This window comes from Rhinopithecus roxellana, chromosome 11 (assembly GCF_007565055.1).
Source record: "Rhinopithecus roxellana isolate Shanxi Qingling chromosome 11, ASM756505v1, whole genome shotgun sequence".
NCBI classification, from domain to species: Eukaryota; Metazoa; Chordata; class Mammalia; order Primates; family Cercopithecidae; genus Rhinopithecus; species Rhinopithecus roxellana.
In genome coordinates, this window is record NC_044559.1 from 131,600,432 (window position 1) to 131,623,724 (window position 23,293).

The window sequence follows — 23,293 nt, forward strand, 5'->3', positions numbered from 1 at the left end:
CTCTGAGTAGCTGGGATTACAGGTACCCACCACCAGGCCTGGCTAATTTTTGTATTTTTTTAGTAGAGACGGGGTTTCACCACTGTTGGCCAAGCTGGCAGACTGATCTTGAACTCCTGACCTCAAGTGATCCACACACCCTCAGCCTCCCCAAGTGCTGAGATTACAGGCCTGAGCTACCTTGCCCAGCTTAGATACTCTCTTTTTTTTTTTTGAGACAGGGTCTCGCTCTGTCGCCCAGGCTGGAGTGCAGTGGCCGGATCTCAGCTCACTGCAAGCTCCGCCTTGCGGGTTCACACCATTCTCCTGCCTCAGCCTCCCGAGTAGCTGGGACTCCAGGCGCCCGCCACCTCGCCCGGCTAGTTTTTTCTATTTTTTTAGTAGAGACGGGGTTTCACCTTGTTAGCCAGGATGGTCTCGATCTCCTGACCTCGTGATCCGCCCGTCTCGGCCTCCCAAAGTGCTGGGATTACAGGCTTGAGCCACCGCGCCTGGCCAGGGGTTTTATTCTTAAGAGTGAAAAATATCTATTGAAAGAAGAAAGCAGTTAGGTGTAGTGGCTCATGCCTGCAATCCCAAAACTTTGGAAAGCTGAAGTGGGAGGATTGCTTGAGCCCTTGAGTTTGAGACTAGCCCTGACAACATAGTGACACCCCATCTCTACAAAAAATAAAAAAATTAGCCAGGCATGGTGGCACGTGCCTGGCTGAGGTGGAAGGATGGCTTGAGCCTGGGAGTTCAAAGCTGCAGTGAGGCAGGGTCATGCCGCTGCACTCCAGCGTGGGTGGCGGAGTGAGACCATATCTCAAAAAAAAAAAAAAAAGGAAATATCCCTTTTCCATATCATCAAAGTAGGTGCCATGAGAGCCTTTAGGAGAGAAGGTTGTGGAGAGGCCATTGTTACAAGAAAAATCATCCAGGAAATGTAATTTAAGTATCTTCTATACTTACTACTTACAAAATAACATTGCTGGGGAAGGAGGAAAGTACCTTCTTATGCTTCTTCCCTTCCACATACACATAGGAGTCTTTTCATAGCTAGCCACAAAAATTATTTTCCTCTTATGCATGAGAAACAGATAGGTCATAAACATGATGTATCAAAGCAAGCCCTAGCTTAGAAATTTAAAAAGCATCTCAAAAAAGGAGTTTTTATCTTCCTAAATTTATCAATTTATAACTATGTGACCAGCAATAAGTCATTAAACCTCAGTTACATCAGTGATACAACAAATTAACATCTGACCTAGAATCGATGAGAATATAGTGGAGAAGCATCGTAAGTGCATTTAACCTAGGGGAATTGAAATATGTATGAAGAAAGAAAGACAGGGAGAGGGAAGGGAGAGAGAAAGAGAGAGAAGATATAAAAAGACAATTTAAGGGTTAAATACATACTGTCTTCGCAGATCTGCTAATTTAGAAGTCAGAGCAGATATTTCTCCAAGGGAACGTAGAATGTCATCTCTTTCTTTAGGATCATCACATAATTCTGCTATTTTCCGAGCTTCAGCCAAAGCCCCTCGAATCTGCTCTTCTCCTTCCGGTCCACCATTTGGATCTGCAAGCCAGTTCTACACACAGAAACAGAGAAGCAGCACACTGTGATCTACTCACAAACTCCACTCTACTAAACTTAACAAGGCCAGAAGAAGGATTTCAAAAGTAATACACCAGTAATCATTTTTATAATGCTGGTCTTAATTATTGTACAGAGGTTCTTAGATAAGATGAACTCAATCTCTCATCTTTTTAAAATCAATTTTTTCATGCCCATTAGCATAAAATATCTTCCCAAGCTTTATCTCATCTCTGAATTAACCACACCTTATTAGTTCCTCAGTTCCTCAAACATGTGTGTTTGTGAAATGCTTGAAAATCATTTTACAGTAGAGCAGTATCAGAAAACTTTAACCCCTAAACATTACAATGACCAAAGAGTTGTGAATTCTGGGACAAGGAATAGTTTTAATGTACTGCAATCTATATCAGGAACTAGGATTCCCTTGGTACTCTGAGTGCTTACTTTTAGCTAATTGAAGTGCTGTAAATTAAGATCTTTATTTCAAAATACAAATAAATATTTGTCTAAACCTGTGGTGGTAAAGGAGGTGTTAACATTGGTAAGTGCTAGAAGTCACTCATCACTTAGAAACAATTATCCAACCACAGTAAATGATAAAAGACAGAGAAGAAAGATAGGATATTTATAATTTAGGATATTTATGAAACATTTCTCTTTCTCTTTTATTTCCCACCCCTTCTTGAAAATCACCATCATTACCTGAGCAGCATCAATCTTCTTAGCAATGCTCTGCTTTGAGTTGGTCATGGCTTCCAGCTTGCGAGCTGCATTTTCCACTTTTGCTGTGAGCACATCAAGACCCTGAGATACCTGCTGAGCTTTCTGCATGGCCACCGGTGAGGATCCTTGTCCTCTGCTCAAAACAGACACATGCTGTCATTGTACACCCTCAAATACTTAATGACAAAATATTCCCAATAGCACAGTACATGTGGTTTTCGTGAACATGCTTGGCTTTTTCCTTTTCCCCAGTAAATCTGGGACAGCACAAGAAAACAGACATAAACAAAGCAAGATGCCCAAATCACGTACTTTTTATTCTAAAAATGTACATTAGCTTCATGGAACTGCATAACCACTTTGAAGACCAGGCCAGCAAATTTCGATAATGATTCTCCTCTTGGTAGTGATTACATAATCAAATCTAAACTTGAGTGGGAAAATGTGCCGGTGATCTTATTGCTAAGGAGGGCTTTGTTACCATAGTAATGTGTGCTTCTGAAATAAATAGTCCATTAAATTGTCTTCTTATGGGCAAGTATACATTGAAAATGTTTCAGGAGGCAGCACGCATAGTGTTAATGAAAGTGTACTATAGTGGGAACAAGTAGATCTGTGTTCAAATCTTGATTCTTGGTACCTGTGGAACCTTGTTTATGATGTTTAACCTCCCTGGGTTTCCATTTTCTAACTTATATAATGAAGGTAAAATATAATGAAGGTGGGTAATACATTTTCCCCACTTATCTTATGGAGTGGCTTCAAGCATCAAAATAATATACTTGAAAACACTGGCAATAAAGCTATACAAATATACAACCTACTAATATTACTGAATTATCATCATTTTTATAATGAACCTAATGATAATCTTAAACGCCTACCTTCCACTCCTAGGCAATCCATAAATATATAAATATCAAAAATAGCTAATACTGAGCACATGTTGATAGGAAACCACTGTTTCCCATCAAGTTCTTAAAGAACTGATTTCACTATTTTCCTCTCTCAGAAATGATATGCTATTCCTACCCAAAATGATATGAGTTCATGGAAACTTGTTTCTCTATTTACTTTCCCTATTTCTTTGTTTTGCCCTCATTTTACAATTCGGATTGTTTTAATCCAAGCAGCCTGGTAATCCCAATGATAGGGACAGTAACTTTACCATTTGGTAGAATGGCATGGCTGATTATCCTAATCAGAACTTCTAATTTTAGGATAAACTCCAAAATACCTTTGCTTCCCTTCATAATAGTATTGATCTGTCATTCATCTATCTAGCCTCTGTGGGTTTTTTCTTTGAGACGGAGTCTCACTGTTGTCCAGGCTGGAATGAAGTGGCACGATCTTGGGAGGCAGTGGTTGCAATGAGCCAAGACAGCAATTCTCTTACCTCAGCCTCCCAAGTAGTTCAAGTAATTCTTCTGCCTCGGCCTCCCGAGTAGCTGAGATTACAGGCGTGTGCCACCATACCTGGCTAATTCTTGTATTTTTAGTAGAGACGGGATTTCACAATGCTGGCCAAGTTGGTCTCAAACTCCCGACTTCAAGAGATCCACCTGCTTCAGCCTCCCAAAGTGCTGGGATTACAGGTGTGAGCCACTGTGCCCAGTCTATCTAGCCTCTTTTTAAAATTCTTCTGTTTTTCATCTATACCAAAACTTGAGGTAATGAATTCATTCATTTACTGCTGGGTATATAAAAGGTATATATACACCTTTTCCTTGAAGTTGAGGCCTTCCTTTTATGTGGCAGAAGAGGGAAGACTTTTAGGAAACATAGTCTTTAGGATTTAATTTGCTTTTTTTCTTCAAATCTACTACTTTATGATGAGAGATCTTTTTGGTAAAAGAGTCCAACTGTATATTACAAAGTAATAACTTCTCTGAGGCTGGAAATTCAGAAATTCTTTTTTTTTTTTTTTAAAAAAAGAGTCCAATTGTGAAAAAGTAAAACTATTTATGGGCTACACAGTTTTTTCATTCAAAATAGAAGGTTTTTATTGAGTCCCATGGGGGCAAAAATATATACTAGTAACCTAGATACCTGTGTGACTTAACAGAATATCAAGAAGAAATTCTTACTGTATTTCAGCCACTAAAATATTAAATAGCTGGGTACACTTAAGAAAGGACTACAGGGAGATAACTTTCTAATCTTTCATCAGGAAAGAATACTGCAGGCTCCACTGTGAAGCAGGCCCATAGTTACCGTTCACTCTTCTAGCCTTTTCTATTTACAGATTAACGGTGGAACCCCTACAATAGCTACCTCATTCTCTTACTCATACTCATCTTTCTCTACACACATACAACTGTGTATTTGAGAATTCCAAGTGAAAACTGGCGACCACACTGGGAAAAGGCTGCAGACAAAAGACACAAAAGTGAGAAATCAGAAGAGCCAAGAATCCTGTCCAACAGCACTGGCATTTCTCTGAATGAGAACAAAACTTCTTTTTGTCTTTTTGCTAAGTTCTTGCCATGCTCATGACAGAGGAGACTGCTTCTCAGCAGGAGAAAAGATTCACTGAATTCAATGAGATCACATTTATTTAAGCTGTTTCTTTCCCCTTCAACATAGAGACTCAACCTGAAATTCCTGGAGCTTCCAGGGCTACAGGGAATCCATGAACCTCTAGAAATTATACGTAACATTGCATGGGCATGTTTATATGCATCTTTGTAGGTTAAGGATGAATGTTTTCATCAGATGATGGAAGTGATCTTGGTCCAAAAAAGGTTAAGAACCGCTCCTTTAAGATCTGCATTCTTGGCCAGGCACAGTGGCTCACACCCGTAATCCCAGCACTTTGGGAGGCCGCAGCAGGTGGATCACCTGAGGTCAGGAGTTCAAGACCAGCCTGACCAACATGGTGAAACCACGTCTCTACTAAAATACAAAAATTAGCCAGAGTTCAAGACCAGCCTGACCAACATAGTGAAACCATGTCTCTACTAAAATACAAAAATTAGCCAGAGTTCAAGACCAGCCTGACCAACATAGTGAAACCATGTCTCTACTAAAATACAAAAATTAGCCAGGCATGGTAGCACATGCCTGTAATCCCAGGTACTCAGGAGGCTGAGGCAGAAGAATCACTTGAACCCAGGAGGCGGAAGTTGCAGTGAGCTGAGATCATGCCATTGCACTCCAGCCTGGGCAACAAGAGCGAAACTCTATCTCAAAGAAATAAAATAAAATAAAATAAAATAAAAATAAATAAGATCTGCACTTATGCCTATTGCACTAATATTGGAGACCAGGTATAACAGTGCACTGCATGTAGAGGAGTGTTTCTGGGCCCTGTTTGTATGCAGACCCTGTGTATCCCAATTATCTCATGATGTTTCGTGAGTGTCTCATCCTATTCCAAGTTTTCGTAATGTCCATACCATAAAATTCTATAAAAATGAGGATCTTTTAGAACTTCATTATCACTATGGATGAGTTCATTTGTATAAATTCCAAACAAATTTATATTATATTGAGTTTTCTCAATAGCAAACTATGTGTATTTAGTTTATGGGGAGAAAAGCTCTAAAGGCCAAGGCTTTAGGAGGGTAAAAGGAAGGTAAATAATTATGAAACCAAATAAATAATCATGAAAAGGAAACTCAAAAAAGCCCAGAAATTACCAACTTAGAGGATAACCGAGTTAAATGATGTTTTTATGAGGTGAAATAATTCCAGTGTTTTCACTCTATGTTTCTTTCTCCCCACCCTTCGTAAATTGTATTTACCCAAGCCAGACTTCACCACTGCCCCTTATTTTTCATAAGCCTATGGCTAGAAAATTAAAAACTAGATTTGTGTTTCAGTTTCAATTATGGAACAAGTTTAAACTTTGTTATTAGGCATTTGTATATTTTAAAAGCTCAAGCCAGGAGTGGTGGCTCACGCCTTTAATCTCAACACTTTGGGAGGATCACTTGAGGCCAGGAGTTTGAGACCACAAAACATAGCAAGACCTTATCTCTACAAAATATTTAAAAACTAGCCAAGCATAGTAGCATATGCCTATAGTTCTACCTACTCAGGAGGCTGAAGAAGGAATATTGCTTCAGCCCAGGAGTTCAAAGTTACAGTGAACTATGATCATACCACTGCACTTCAGCCTGGGTGACAGAGCAAGACCATGTCATTAAAAATAAAAAATTTTGCCAGGCATGGTGGCTCACACCTATAATCCCAGCACTTTGGGAGGCCGAGGCAGGCAGATCACCTAAAGCCAGAAGTTCAAGACCAGCCTGACCAACATGGAGAAACCCCGTCTCTACTAAAAATGCAAACTTAGTCGGGCATGGTGGCACATTCCTGAAATCCCAGCTACTCAGGAGGCTGAGGCAGGAGAATCGCTTGAACCCAGGAGGCAAAGGTTGCAGTGAGCCAAGATCGCACCATTGCACTCCAGCCTGGGCAACAAGAGCGAAACTCTCATCTCAAAAAAATAAAAAATAAAAATAAAAAGTTTGGCAGGTCATGGTGGCTCATGCCTGTAATCCCAACACTTTTGGAAGCCAAGGCAGGTGGATCACCGGAGAATTTCAGACCAGCCTGGCCAACACGGTAAAACCCTGTCTCTACTAAAATTACAAAAAATTAGCCGGGTGTGGCAGCACATGCCTGTAATCCCAGCTACTTGGGAGGTTAAGGCAGGAGAATTGCTTGAGCCTGGGAGGCAGGGGTTGCAGTGAGCCGAGATCGTACCACTGCACGCCAGCCTGGGTGACAGAGTGAGACTCCATCTCAAAATAAATAAATAAATAAATGAATAATTTAAAACATGTTTTAAATAAAGTCAGGCCAGGCATGCTGGCTCACACCTGTAATCCCAGCACTTTGGGAGGCCGAGGCAGGCGGATCACTTGAGATCAGGGGTTCGAGACCAGCCTGGCCAAGATGGTGAAACCCCGTCTCTACTAAAAATACAAAAATTAGCTGGGCGTGCTGGCGGGCACCTGTAATCCCAGCTACTCGGGAGGCTGAGGCAGCGTACTGCTTAAACCATGGAGTCAGAGGTTGCAGTGACCCAAGATCCTGCCACTGCACTCCAGCCTGAAGATAGAGTGAGACTGTCTCAAACAAACAAACAAACAAAATTATCCGGGTGTGATGGCGGGCGCCTATAATCTCAGCTACCCGGGAGGCTGAGGCAGGAGAATCTCTTGAACCCGGGAGGTGGAGGTTGCGGTGAGCCAAGATCACACCACCACACTCCAGTCTGGGTGTCAGTGAGACTCCGTCTCTAAAAATAATAAATAAATAAATAAATAAAGTCAGCAAAGGGAAAGATCACCTCCATCTTGAAAGAATTTAATAGACTATATTATGTCTGTTATTTACCAGCCAAAGAAATAACTCAAAACTGGCAGAGGCTTGTTTTCTGAATTACCCTGTTAGGAGTGAGTTACCCACTACTGCTCTGTAAGGACAGAGAAACTTTACCTGGCACGGAGGTCAGCCACTTGATCAGTCATCTGCCCTAGCATTTTGCAGGTTCCCAGAATCTCCCTGCGTTCTTTGCCTGCACAGAGTTCACCAACTTTTCCAGCTTCATCTAAGATCTGTCTGATGGCCTGCTCACCAGCATCCCCTAAAATAAACAGATATTCAATATCTACACTGTTGACACATTCATTATTTAGAGAGGATACTTTACAAGTCATTTTATTCACCAAGGAATAGATGATTTTAAACAAGAGGAGTGAATAGAAGGCAACATATCTGATAGCTAACAGCCAAGCAGTGCCCTTAAACCACAGGGTGAGGTTTCAACTACAGACACTGCGAAAAAAGATACTTGGAACCATATCTATTTGGAGATACTAAGTAGCTTGTGGTAAGAATATGGACGATGAAAACAGACCCTAACAATTTAATAGTATTTAGCACCTCCAACCTCCTTTAGGTTTTTCACATTCATTCAAATATTAATCTGAAACAGAATAAATATTATATTAGAAAATCAATAAAGCCTAGTTCAATAACCTATTTGGGTCTTATCTTTATACAGTCAACTTCACTTTCCAATTCTCATTGGCACCATGATTTGATCTGCTTAATTAAGTAGTCTATTGAGATAAATGGAAGTCTGCTCAATGGGAACTGGAAGAGAAGAATTTTTATTGAAAATAATTACCTTTTGGATTCAGGGAAGGGGAGGACCAATAATTTTGCAAAGAATGCCCAGCTCAGTGTGACTTACTCCTCCATGATTAGAGATGATCGAATCTATTTCCTTCATCCTTTTAAGGCCTACTACTTGTTTCAGTTACTCAAAACTATCAGATAATGGGGTATTCCCCATAATGTTACAGTAATTCTCTCAGATGATGAGATTATGGGAGAATTTCTTTCTTTCTTTCATTTGCTTGGTTTTTAGCTTATCATTGTAACTATCAGAAAAGCAGAACTAGAGGGTTACCTGGGAAGGCACTAGGGTCATGGAGCCAACCTTTGGCCTGGTTCAGTTTGGAGTCTATGGAGGCCAATGCTCTCTTCATGGCTTCAGTGTCCTTTTGGAAAGAAATCCCACAATTACTTTATTTGCAAAAGTTGCGATACCATGATACAAAGTAAGACAGAGAAGAAGTTACAGCATTAACATACATAGCTAAGGCAGTCAGTCCTACAAAGGCCTTAAAAATATTGTCACCACACCACAATTCTCATTTCTGTCAAAATGCAGCATCTTGCATGCAAATCTTCAGTTAATTCTACTCTGTTGCTAAACAGAGTAGAATTGGGTTCCCTATTGCTAAAACTGTGAAAACTGGTAAAATTGCTCAAGCCAGAATATGTTTAATGTCTTCAGCAGGAAAAAGCCCTGTTGTCACATGCCTCATTATCAGCCTTTCCACTAGTCAACATTCATCTACTGCAGCCTTGCCAAAGCCCTTCCCACTTCAGGGAAGCCTCATTAGTATGTGGTGCCACAAATCACAGTTCTTTTACATCTTGTTTTGAAATGCACACGCTGGATGATGTTTCACTATATTCAATTAACCTGAAAAACTTGGAATTACTGGTTGGAAGAAACAATTGAAAATGTTAATCTAGCAATTTAATTTTAATTCTACAAATAAACCCCTCAAAGTAATATAATTTAGAAGTGTTTTCTGACCTTCCCTGCTATTCTTCATTCTTAGTTCCCTTACCATCCCTCACCTGGAAGAAGATGCAGGATAGAAAAATGGGTCTCAGCTTATTGTTTACAACCAGGATTCATGAGGACTATCAGGAAACTAGCATAAAATCTCCCAGGATACACCAGGAGAAGCTGAAACAACAAACTAATCACTTTAAATATATATAAGTATTTCAGTAAATGTTTTAAAATACATAAAAACACAGAGAACAATATAACACCAGCCATCTCTTAAGTCTCTATTTAGCATCTTTGAAGACCATCTGTCTTCCTTTTTGCTGTAGAAAACTGACTCTTACAGAGTTAAGCGATCAAAGCACAAAGTTAACCTCTAAAATTCTAGACAATGTTCTAGCTTCAGTTTCCAATCCTGCACAAGTGGGGTTCTTAAAGGTGTTGCACCACTAGTTTTCCACACGGGGGCACCAGGAGCACCGCCACTTCCAATTCAAAAAAGACCCAGCACTATCACAAATAAGCATTGGCAGCACCCATAGTTAGGCTCAAGGTCCACAACTGTTCCAAAGCAAAAGATAGATCTCTCAACTGTAGGAATCCCTCCTTCCCCTTCTGAACAGACACAGATTATTCTCCTGTTGAATCCTTAGCTATCGGAGGCTCTAAATAGCAAATTCTCAGCTATAGCAATGAAAAAGAAGTGAACTAAATTACCGACAAAATTGAAAATAAAATATTTTTATTATCAAGTTATATGTAACTATGGTAGCTGTCAATAAAAGGCACAGTCATAAGAAGATTCATTTCAAAATCTACTTGTAATTAGAAGAAGACACGTGGTATTTTTTAAGTGCTTTGATTCTCAAATGGCTTGAATATCAGCAAATCTCTCCTATCGTGTCTTACATTAATTTGTGCAGAAAACCTTGCCTTCAAAATTAATGCAAAGGTCAGCTTTAGCTTAATTCCAAATTAGCAAGACCTGAATCAATAACTTTTTAAAAGAATCTGAGGCCAGGCAACTCCTAACCTCAGAGAACTGGGTAGCCTTCAGGATCTAACACAGGTTATCTAGGCATAGGTTTTCTTTTAATCACAAACTCTTACTTAGGAAGTGTGTGCACATCCTGGAGAATAATTGTGTCAGTGTAAAAATATTTCGCTTAAAACCTGTTAAACCATTTTCCTAACACACTTTTATTTTCAGTGAGAAAAGCAATAGGTATTTATTACATTTCAAAAACCTAAATTCAAAGGGAAACGAAGGTCAGAAATTTTTATGTCTACTCTAGCATTAAAGGCTACTAGTTTAGAAACTAAATTCAACTGACATGCATTGAATGTAATATGCCTTCCCTGCATGTTAGGTTCTGTTTTAGCTACTTTCCCCCTCCTTACCTCATTGAATCTCAAATTTAAATGTCATTTAAATAATACTACAAATTAAGAAACAGGAACTCACTCCTACAAACTTAATTTGATCTCAGGTTTGTTGACTCCAAACCTCATTGCTTATCAAATGAAACAAGATTTTTTTTTTTCTTTTACCAAGGAGAGTTGCTAAAGATTCTACTAATCTCCTACAATACTCAGCAAATCTCTGCCTTGTCAGTTTTGACTTTGGTTAATACTGCAGAGAAAATAAGCTCCAGAAATCAAATGCATAATCTACACTAACAAAAATGACTGCTTTTATTCTCCAATGCCCAAAAATGATTTGAAACACAATTGAAAAAAATGGTTTTTGTCTATTCAGCATCCTCAAAAATCATTTCTTTTTTTCTCCTTAATAAAGCTCTAATGGCCAGTACTGCAAGGAAAGAATGTAATTCTCAGGAAATGAGTAATTTACTGCTCAGTGGGAGGTGTGACACCATCAAGAAGTTAAAATTAAGAGATGTTCATTTTCCCCTAAAAGAAACCAATAGCCAATTTTGAATGAAGCTGCATTTAATAACTGGGACTTTCAATAAGTTACCAAAGTTTTTAACAGCATTAATTTTAGACAATTTTGGAGATTTAAAACAATAACTGAAAGAGCCATCTTAAATTCTTGATGGAACACAGTAGGTTATAAGTAATCATTTTATGTGAGTCATATCTAGTAAAAACAAATGTGTTTAAGGTAATTTTTTCCTCCTAAGACTTTCACATATATTTCTTTTGAAAGGCAGTCTTTATGATAGAATTGACAGAATTCTGTCATAAGCATGTAAGTATACAAACAATGAATATGACATAAACAAATTCGCTGGACAACTAGGACAGAAGTCAATTTGGGGATATATTTATAAAGGGTGAAAATAATCATAACCCTTGTGGTCAGCCATGCTATGTATCACAAAGCATTTTGCTAAACCTTGTCATGTAGGTCTGTAAGTATCCACAGTATAATTCAGATATGAAATAGAGGAGAGAAAAACTGCACCTTCATTTGAGTATTCTTCTCTATAAAAACTCAACTTTGGGAAAAAGAAAAGTCTCTACCAATTTCTTATCTGTTTTTGCTTTTTCAGGGGGGTTGTGGGTGTTGAAAGAGTGAAGTATAAAGAGACCAGGTCTAGTCATGTGGCTTCGGGGACAGCTGGCCTGAATCTATCTGGCTACTCCCCCCCATGTTATTCTCCTTCTTACCATAAAATTCTTATGAATTTATGTTTTAAATGAAAAAAATACAGTGCCTTGGCACTCTTCCCTACATACCAAAAGATGGAACGACAATCTAAACCATTTGTACATGCTTTCCTAGGAACTGAAACACTGCTAAAATTAAATAGATTTAGGCCTCAGAACACCTGTGAATAATAATGACCTCCTTCTATGAACAGTCAAGAGGAACTTCAGTTAAAAAAGTGAAGTCCTGCAATCCTAAGCTCTTGAAAATTTTAAATATGGGGAATAAGGACCCCTCTCCGTGACTGCCCACCATACTCTCCCTTCTCCCTCCACTAACACCTCCCTTCCCACTCCATCCCCTTTCTGACCTCATTTCCACCCACAAGTCAATGTTTTAAACCAGATGTTTCTGGTTTAAGATGTTTCTGGAAAGTATAGGTTGTGCAGTAGAACAAAATCTTACAAACTACATTTAAACAAAAGAAAGTTGTCTGGTCCTGAGACTTCATGCAAGTTACCTTCTCTGGGTCTCAATTCCTCATCTCTAAGAATACCTTCCCGGCCCTAAAAGTCTATGCTGCCTATGACTGCGTGATCAGATGTACCAACCAAAGATAACTGAGATCAGAAGGGAAACATTAATTTATTTTGGGATTTTCTCCTCATGGGAGCAGGGAGATAAAATATCATAAATGCCTGAATTAACTAACTATTTATCTCAAGCTCTTAGAGATATTTCATTCTATTAGCTGCTAAAAACAAAACACTAGAACACTTGCTCATAGAAAGCCCACGAATGACCTTTTTATTTTTTATTTATTTATTTTTTTTAACAAATCAACTCTTAAATCCCAATGGTCTGCAAGTAAGGGGTAGTATTACGCAATCACAAGTTCTGACCAACATTTCCTGCCTTTGTTAAGTTTGGTAATCTTCTGTATAAGGGATCTGAATCAGTCACTACTTTTACCCACCACCAGCCCAGGACGACAGTGGGGAGAAACCCACCACAGAAACTAATTCTGAATAACAGAATTTAATGATTCAAGGTGCAAAGCTGCAGGAGTGCCTATGTAGGGTTCAAAGTCTTAGCAGAGAAAAATTTTTTTAATTTTTTATCTCACTTCCTCTTAATTCTCAGCATGCATCAAGATACAAGTAATATAAATACCAAAAACATTAAATGTAGAGCATTAAATTTACAAAGGGTAGAATTAGAATTGTGTTTAACTCAAATTCTTTTAATAAATAATGTATTCTCAGAAAAAATGCTAATTTGATTTTTAATGATCACTATAAAATGATTGTTGATTTAAGAAAAGGAAACTTTTTACTTTTAAAATAAGTGAAGTGTTTAAAGTCAAAGTTACTTTTAAATTTGTAAATGTGTAATTTGAATGTAGGTATAAAAGGTAAAATAATCAGTTAATTGCATTGCCTCTTTAAAATCTTAACTTATTCGGCAAGAAGCACTTTTACCAAGAATTTTTTCCACTTACTTTCTTCCCCCACTTTTCTAGAGGAATCATCACTTTCCAGAAGAATACTGCACCAATGGGGAGGCATGAAACAAGTATGGTAAGACAAAGTTAATTATTTATTGGTAGGTGCGAGAAGAGTTGAAAGACACTGTATGCATTAAACAGAATGGGAACCCAGCAGTCACAGTCAGACAGAAGGTCTGATTAATTCACTGCTTACAGTGGAGCAATGAAAGATGCATAATGCTACAAAACTGAAAAAGAGTCAAAATCCTAATTACCAATTTCTATTTTCAGGGTAAAATTTTTTTCTATTTTTGTAACCAATAGAAATGATTACTTTTAGAGGGTGAGGAAAGGTAGAGTGGATGGGAACCAGGTTAGGAGGAAGACTTATCAAGTACATCTTTTTGCAGCACTTTGATTTTTGAACCACATAAATGTATAACAAAAGCAAAATTAGGTTAAAAATAAACCTCTTTTTTTTATTCTGATGTCATTAGGTTAAAAAATAAGCATCTCTTGTTCATTCTGATGGTCAGTAGATTAAAAAATAAACATCTCTTGTTCATTCTGATGTCATCATGTACTTGAGTTGAGCTAATTTAATTTACCTTCTTTCATTTCAGATGAAGTTAGTTTTGTAGCATCCTAACAAATTGGTTTCCCTCAGCATAAAACTGGGACCAGCTACAAGACTGTGCACGGCGAGTACCGGGTCTATTTCCCTTGTATCCCCAAGTGCCTAATCCTGGCCCTGAAAAACTCAACTGCCTACATTTTTTTAATGAAAGAAGCAGCTCTTGATGGTACTTGCACAAAATAAAGCTCAATAACATTTATTCACTAAATGATGGATAGCTTTTCCCTTCTGAAAATAGAGAAACATTAAGGTTAAAATGCCTGTTCCTCCTTATTTCTCAGTTGCTAGAAGCAAAAGAAAGAAAATAAGCAAAGAGCTTGTGTTAGGGGAACATGAGGTCATGGAGAACTACAGCTAATTCAGTTTGGACAGCAGAACATGCAGTGAGCCATGGAATGAAGTTAGGAAGACCTTTAGACACACTTCACTTCTGTTTTCCTTTGGATTTTGAAGGCTAGGATCATTATGAAGGACAGGTGCCTCATCTAAGCTCTCTAGCCTACCCTTTTTCATTATGGCTTAAAACCTCAACGATGCATCTCCAAAAGCAAAATTTCAGAGCCCGCAAGGAAAACTGGTGGGAGAGGCAGATACAGAGATAGCATCGCTGGAAGTCTCCTTTCCCAACAGCAGGGTCCACAGGTAACTCAGGGGTCACCCAGCCACCTGGGGAATCCTGCTCCTCAAATGAAGACCAGGCCAAAAAAGATCCCAGGAGCCTACTCAAAGAAATGAAAGCACCCACCAAATATAGGCAGCCTATAGCCCATAGTAATGTCTTTCCTTTAGCTTTCCCCAAAGAAATCACTCAATATGAGCCAGAGTCAGTCTCCCTAGCACTGCCTAGAGTCCCATATTAAATCACATTCTGACACACATTCAAGCACAGTGTTACACACAGAATAAGGCACGGCACACGGCACAAGAAAACCTCACAGACATGCTTTTTCTCTTTTTAAGCGAAAAAGAAACTAGAGGGCAAGAGAAAGCTTACCTTCTAAACGTGAGAAAAAGAATAAAACAAAAGAACAAAAAAAGATGCATAAAGAAGTCATAACAGGGAAGTGAAAGTTGTCAACTATGCAAAAGCAAAATTAAATAAAATATCAGAGTTAAAATGATTTTACCACATAGATTTAAAATACAGTCTTAGAGTCTATTCAAGAACTTCATATCAATGAGAAAATGTCTCTGTGAATAAATCCATAGTTAAAATAAGTTTATTTATTCTATATAATTAAATTAGCTTTCTGGGCAACAAGAGAGAGGGCTGGTGATTTCAGGCCCCAGCTTTTACATTACCTTATAGAGGTCCTGGAGAACCTACTGCTCTACTGAGCACCCAATGGAAGTCATACTACAACATCCCTTCTTTAGTTGACTACCAGCCTTCTGGGTGGCCCTGGAGACACTGAGGTCACACATGGGAAAGCTAGATCTTTGGGACAGTGTGTTCCCCCCACTGCCTACATCTTGGGCTCCTACAAGGAAAGTATAAACCTAAGTATCTCTGTTCCCCTAGACTTGAAAGCTTGGTTGACAGTCATTAAACAGGGAGCAGCAGACCAGAGCAGCAGCAGCAACACAAAACCACTGCTGACGAGCTCTAGAAGGAATCTGCTAGCCCCTCTGGGGTCCTAAAAGAGATTCCCGACAAAGGGTGAAGGGATCTCTCAAACTAACTGACCAATGTGAAGACTAATAAAATTAAACCTTCCTTGGGGAAAATGGAATGATCAAGGGACATATTTAGAAATGCCAAGAGTTTCCTCTGTAGATTTCTCTGGATCGAAGATTGGTTAAAGAACAATTTTCCATAAAGTTCAGAATTACTGACATATCTGTATCTTACTTAGTCAGCTGGGAACAACCACCCATATACAAGGCAGAGCTCCCATCCACAGGAATATACTCTTCCACCAGTCCAACCAATGAGACTCCAGCCTGATGGAAAAGTTATAAATCTCAGCCTTAAACCAGTATTTATCCCACATGCCTATTTACTCGTTCTATCTTAGAACAAAGGAAATTAGCAAAGATAGCAAGTAACCTATGAAACAAAAATGAAGAAGAAATTACTTTCACAATATCTGAGTACTCTTATGCTGCAAAAATTACCAGATAAAGTATGAGACAGGTGCCAATCAAAACCCACAGTGGGGTAGAGTTAGGGATTTTGCTTATTTCTCCACTAAGAACACTTACCTTGCTGGCCCAGGCATCTTCATCCCAAGAGGTGAGTTGTAACACACGAATTATCTCATTAATTTCAGCACTCATTTTTTCTACAGTAAAATTGCGATTTTTTAAAGCTTCCTCTATGCCTTGGTTTTTTGAGTTTTTAGTTGTTACAAAAATCTTCATAGCTGTAAAAATAAAAGATCAGAATCTAGGCTTGGAATTTAATCTTGTTGTATGACAATATTCACAAAAGATGTTCTACACTTTGGATGTTTTGGGCTTTTAAGGTCCTAAAGTGAATATACAAAACACACACTACAAGTCTGACAATGAAGTTCCAATATTAGCAAACTTTATTGTAAAAATAAAAAAGAAAAAGAAAACTCAAGGTACAAAGACACCATTACAACATGATTAAGTAACTAATTTAACCTGCATATGCTGATGACCTGCAATCACAAAATATCTAATATCCTTCTAAATCAGTTATCATCCTGGTCCTCACCCTGGCTCCATCCACTACAAATCTAATGGAACAATATGAAAACTGTTAGTAATACTCTGAATGGCATATCCTGCTGCCCCTGATCCCAGCAAAAGATCCCAAAATGTCAAGTTTATCATCCAAGATTTTTCTCAACATGTAGCTTGGACTTGCTAACCCCCAAACATAAAGAAGAAAAAAATAATGTCTGGGCGTGGTGGCTCACACCTGTAATCCCACCCCTTTTGGCGTGATCTCAGCTCACTGCAACCTCCGCCTCCTGGGTTCGAACAATTCTCCTGCCTCAATCTCCTGAGTAGCTGGGATTATAGGCGTCCACCACCATTCCTGGCTAATTTTTGTTTTGTTTTGTTTTGTTTTATTTTTAGTAGAGACGGGTTTTGCCATGCTGGCCAGGCTGGTCTTGAACTCCTGACCTCAGGTGATCCACCCGCCTCAGCCTCCCAAAGTGCTGGGATTACAGGAGTGAGCCACCGCACCTGGCCTCCTGAACTCTTACACTCATGTCCTTTTTTAGCTACCACCTGAAACACCAAAGCAGGTAGTTGGAAGTCACAATGACATGAGTCACCAGATTTTTATAATAAAATTGCCTTCTGAGAATTAACTAATTAACCCACAACTTGACTAAGATAATTCATATAAACCATGAGATGTCTGGCTTATACTAGACACTCAATAAGTGCAACTCCCTTTTGCTAGTCGAGACAGCAGCTACCATGTTTGCATTTCAGGGTGCTGCCCAATGGGAAGGTGGTCCCAGCTGGTGACTAAAGAACTGATCTACTCATGATGTAAAGAACAGTTAAACAGGCCGGGCGCGGTGGCTCAAGCCTGTAATCCCAGCACTTTGGGAGGCCGAGACGGGCGGATCACGAGGTCAGGAGATCGAGACCATCCTGGCTAACATGGTGAAACCCCGTCTCTACTAAAAAAATACAAAAACTAGCCGGGCGAGGTGGCGGGCGCCTGTAGTCCCAGCTCCTCGGGAGGCTGAGGCAGGAGAATGGCGTAAACCCGGGAGGCGGAGCTTGCAGTGAGCTGAGATCCGGCCACTGCACTCCAGTCCGGGCGACAGAGCGAGATTCCGCCTCAAAAAAAAAAAAAAAAAAAAAAAAAAAAAAACAGTTAAATATCTTTTAGGAAAAACTGTATTAATACACACTAAAAAGGGCTCTGAGTTCATGTCTTTATCATATGGCGCTCTATAATATCCATTCCAGCTCCTAATTATTTTTCTATAACACAAATAAAGGTGTGAAAATTTTATATCCCAGACTAGAGTTTATAGAGGAGAGTCCACCTCCCAGGAAAGGGGCTTGTTAGAGCTTTAAGAGAACAGAATTAGGCCACAGGAAGGCAATTTCAAACAAAGAACAGGAGAAGGACAGTGTTAGAGAAGAAGACTGGTTCTCAGCCAATCAGCTACAGCCATCATGTGATAACCAATCAATCAGGCCTCATTTTTACCTAGGCTGAAGGATATGCAGTGAAGCCACAAAATAAAATGAATCTCATGCCAGGAGCCATAGCTCACGCCTGTAATCCCAGCACTTTGGGAGGCCGAGGCAGGCAGATCACGAGGTCAAGAGATCAAGACCATCCTGGCCAACATGGTGAAACCCCGTCTCTACTGAAAATACAAAAATTAGCTAGGTGTGGCAGTGCACACCTGTATCCCAGCTACTAGGGAGGCTGAGGCAGCAGAATCACTTGAACACAGGAGGCAGAGGTTGCAGTGAGCTGAGATAGCACCTCTGCACTCCAGCCTGGCGACAGAGTGAGACTTCGTCTCAATAAATAAATAAGGCCGGGCGCGGTGGCTCAAGCCTGTAATCCCAGCACTTTGGGAGGCCGAGACGGGCGGATCACGAGGTCAGGAGATCGAGACCATCCTGGCTAACACGGTGAAACCCCGTCTCTACTAAAAATACAAAAACTAGCCGGGCGAGGTGGTGGGCGCCTGTAGTCCCAGCTACTCGGGAGGCTGAGGCAGGAGAATGGCGTAAACCCAGGAGGCGGAGCTTGCAGTGAGCTGAGATCTGGCCACTGCACTCCAGTCCGGGCGACAGAGCGAGACTCCGCCTCAAAAAAATAAATAAATAAATAAATAAATAAATAAATAAATAGATAGATAGATAGATAAAAGAAAATGAACCTCAGAGTTTAGAACACGCTAACATTTTTTTCCCCGTATAAAATAATGTACAGGCAGGAAGTACCTGAAATGAGAACTGGCAGCAACTCTTTCACGGTGTTCATTGAGTTCACCAACATCACTCGGTGCTCCTGGTGAGTCAGCTCCTGCTGTCTCTCGTCAATCATCTTGGCCATCTTAGTCATTCCTGGGGCACAAAGAAGAAACTGTGCAGGGTGAGTAGTGAAACAATCCAGGGTCTGGCTTTCCCAGCCAGACCACTCTAAATCCATTATGAAATACTATGAAAATTCAAACCAATTGCTCACTTATTTAAACAACAGACACCATCACTGAACTCTAATATTTATGCAACATTACTCTTTTCAATGAAAGTAATGTATGAAATGTAAACCCTAAATGTGATAAACATTTTCATATTTTGATATAAATACATTCACAAATATTAAACATCTAAATGAATAAATATATATCTATTAAAAAGAAATTCACAGGTCAGGGAAAAAACGTTTTTCCAGGCTTCTATGCATACAGGTTTCATGCCATGTCTCTGAACTCTCTACTATGTTATGTAAAAATCTCACATGAGCCTAGTACTGAATCTAGTGGCTGAAAAAAGGTCTAAAAATGACAATGATATGTTTTGTTTTCATCTTTCTATGTTTCTGTACTTTCCAATTTGTCCAAAATAAGCATGTACTAGTTTTATAATTAGAAACAAATAGAAATATTATAAAAATAATTATAGGGATGACAGTGTTTGAAAGCATCTAGTGTTTTGGAATCAGTCTGCTAGCACTTTTTGTTTACGTTGGTTGTTATTCAAAGGCACTATGTGATTCTCCAAAGCTTTGATTTTCAAATTCCTCCTAGGATTTCTCAAGTTGTCTCATAGACCATCAAGGCCAAAGAGAAGCAGAGGTCTGCTCCTGCTTCACCCAAAGTAGCTCCATTTTGTCTTTTATGTTTGGGGATTCTGCATAAGATTCCATTCGGGGAAATACATTTTTGCCAGTATTATAAGAAATTTTAAGAGGACTACTATAAAGCCACCAGAGAAACCTGTTTCCAGGTGATCTTCAGTGATGGCTCAAATTCTTAACTGCCATTAAGTTTTATAGAACACCTACACTAGAACCTCATAAAAATGTTGTTAATTAAAAATCAACATTTCACATAAAACAAATGAATTTTATAAAGTGGTAAAAATCAAGTTAAGAAGATTAAACATCTAACATATCTTGTCACTGGTCTCATTCATACTTTAAAGACCCTCAAGTTCATGTTATATGTCTGTAACATCAAAAGCTGGTATCCGTTTATATATTTTGAATATTTAATGCTCAGATGCCTGAATAATCATTTCAAAATAAAATTTAACCACAATAGCTCTTCTCTCCTTCTAGGTCTGATTATATTATGCAGCCTTCGGTTAGGGCATGAATTCATAATAGTAGGCAGGCTAATTAGCAAGCTAAGAGGTCATAAAGAACTACAGGCCAGCTGGCAGACAGTGAAGGAATGCTGTGTAATGTGGAATGAAGAGATCAGGATGCAGGATGGCCTTCAGCATTACAGTAATAGATAACTATTTCCTACATTCTCCAGTAGCAGTATTTGCAATGTTTGGTTTAATTCGTTTGACAAGGCCAGGATATATAGAAAGCAGATTCAGATACCAGAGACAATGACATCACTTCAAAGCACAGCATCAGCTCCATCAACAGAGCAGACACCTGAAAGTCCAATTCATCTTCACCTATCTTCTGCAAAAAGTAGGAAGAGGGTACCCTTTCCTTTGGCTCCAACATGAACAACCCTTCAAAAATGTTATAGAAATTGGATATAACTAACCTGGCCCCAGATTCTTTGTGTAAGTGACCAAATCTTCCATAGTCTCCACCACCTCTGCCACTGTAAGATATTCCAAAATTCCTTTGCAAACTCTAATAATTTTACGGACCTGAAAATATATTTCAGAGTATTCAATCACATGAGTGGACAACTAGCAAACACAGTAACACAGATGTGCAGCATTCAACATATTTTCGTTCTAAACAATCATCAATCTTCCATTATTATCTTTAAGAGTAGGCTTTTTGTCTCAGATTGCCTACCTCAGCCTCGTCGAAGGTAAGGAGCAGGTCTGATGTTCCAGAGAGGATGCCCCTTGACCCATCAATTAGATAGTCTCGAGCAGGCACTGAATAAGGGTCTGACTGAAGCATCTGAGCTGCCTGGACAAGCTTGGTGCAAGCATTCTCCACCCTATAGGGAAGAACACAGGTTAAGACACTGGCAGAACCACACAGAAGAACACTCTATGCAAATGCAAAGACAGAATATGCATGGAAATTCACACTTTTTTTCCCTACATGAAAAATAGCCAAGACCAATTGATAATAGGACCTAAGTTTTTAGATTTTACAATTTAGGCAGGGCGCAGTGGCTCACGCCTGTCATCCCAGCATTTTGAGAGACCCTGTTTCAAATAGAAAATTACAAAATTACAGGTAAAAGCAGCATATTCATTCAGGGCACTGCCCTTATTCTTTATTTCCTGACAACAAAAAATAATGAGAAAACATCTGGGCTCCTTGACTTTAGGTTGCTCTATCTCTATAATGCCTCTGTTTCCTTATTCCCCCCCCACCCCACCCTACACACACTGTCATTAAAAGACACTGCGCAAAGAACTGAAATCCTTGGCATCATTTTCAGATCTAACATCTGGAAATAAAATGCCAAAGCATGGTGTTAAGTGAAATGTAATAACTAAACAAAGCAAAGGAATAGGAAGAAACACACAAAAAAAGTATGAAGCAATGCATAAATTTCTCACTCATTCATCTAGCTAAATAAATTTGTTTGACAAATCCATTGGACCATTTGAAAATAGATTGTTAAAAGAAAATAAAAACAAAATGAAAATGAAAATATATTGTTAATTAAAGGTCAGTAGTATTAATAACTAAGTCAGTTATTAATAGTTTAATATTAATATAAGCAACCAGGTCAGCCAAAGGTTGAGTGGCGGGAGGGGAACTGGGGAGGGATTCATTTAAAAGAGGAACCCAAAATGCATACACCAAGTATTCTCTTTGCCTTCCTTGTACTAATAAAATGTATTCATTCGTTCAATTATTCATCCACGCAGAGTTGAAAATAACCTAATAGATCATCTCCTCTAGTCTCATATTCAATATAGCCATTATGTTGTGACTGAGTAACTTATAAAGATAAGGAACAAACTGCTTAAAGTTAAAATGCTTAGCCAAAATTATACATTCTCATTTGAAAACACAGAAAATGTCACCTGCAAATAAAAGCCTACCTCACAGGGTTGTTTTGAGGATAAATGAAGTAATACAGAAACTCCACAAGTATAAAGCAGTATTACATTGTTAACAAGTAGAATTAAACCAACTTATGAATTTCAACTACATAAGAAGCACTGGGCTATGGACACTGTAGGTATGTATATAAGGATGTGAAAAGCACTATTCTAACTCTCAAGGAGCATATTTTACTAAGGCAAGACACAAACATTGGCAGAATAAGCCAATACATGGCAGGGCGCGGTGGCTCATGCCTGTAATCCCAGCACTTTGAGAGGCCAAGGTGGGCGGATCACTTGAGGTCGGGAATTCGAGACCAGCCTGGCCAACATGGTGAAACCCCATCTCCACTAAAAATACAAAAATTAGCCAGGTATAGTGGTGGACATCTGGAATCCCAGCTACTTAGAAGGCTGAGGCAGGAGAATCAGAGGCGGAGGTTGCAGTGAGCTGAGATCATGCCACCGCACTTCAGCCTGGGTAACAGAGTAGGACTCTGTCTCCAAAATAAACAAACAACAACAAAAAAACATAAGGCAGTACATAATAAATATCAGTGAAGGGCAAGACCTGTTTGATGTGGCATTTGATCGCGCTTAGAGGACTGGATATTTTGTTCTTTTTATTTTTAAAATGAAAATTTTAATTTGATTTTAAATACATAATATATATTCATGCATATTACACAAGTATATACACATACTTAAAACCAAAAGGGCATATATTGAAAAATCTCCTTCCCTTCACTATCTTCCATGCACTCATTCCATCCCACTTGCAACCAATATAGAGTTTCCTCCAATGTTGTATTTCCTCTGTATGTAAATGTCGTCATAAAACATTTCAGGCCTAAATGAAGCAAAAATGTACATTTCCCCCTTTTTTACACAAATAGGATCATACTATGTACACTCGCTATATTCTGCTTTTTTCACTTAGGTGTTGTTCTATTAAG

At 39.0% G+C, this 23,293-nt stretch overlaps 1 protein-coding gene across 2 annotated transcripts in view; it reads right to left on the minus strand.

The window, feature by feature from the left end:
• Positions 1–23,293, minus strand: part of VCL (vinculin) — a 122,906-nt gene that overhangs the window by 28,131 nt on the left and 71,482 nt on the right. For both annotated transcript variants that reach the window (XM_010373132.2, XM_010373134.2), the window contains exons 3-10: positions 21,118–21,268; positions 20,855–20,963; positions 19,065–19,187; positions 16,362–16,522; positions 8,736–8,826; positions 7,757–7,904; positions 2,285–2,438; positions 1,399–1,574 (exon numbers count right to left, since the gene is read on the minus strand). In XM_010373132.2, the coding sequence (XP_010371434.1) occupies positions 1,399–1,574; positions 2,285–2,438; positions 7,757–7,904; positions 8,736–8,826; positions 16,362–16,522; positions 19,065–19,187; positions 20,855–20,963; positions 21,118–21,268 (1,113 nt within the window). The remainder of the gene's footprint in view (positions 1–1,398; positions 1,575–2,284; positions 2,439–7,756; positions 7,905–8,735; positions 8,827–16,361; positions 16,523–19,064; positions 19,188–20,854; positions 20,964–21,117; positions 21,269–23,293) is intronic.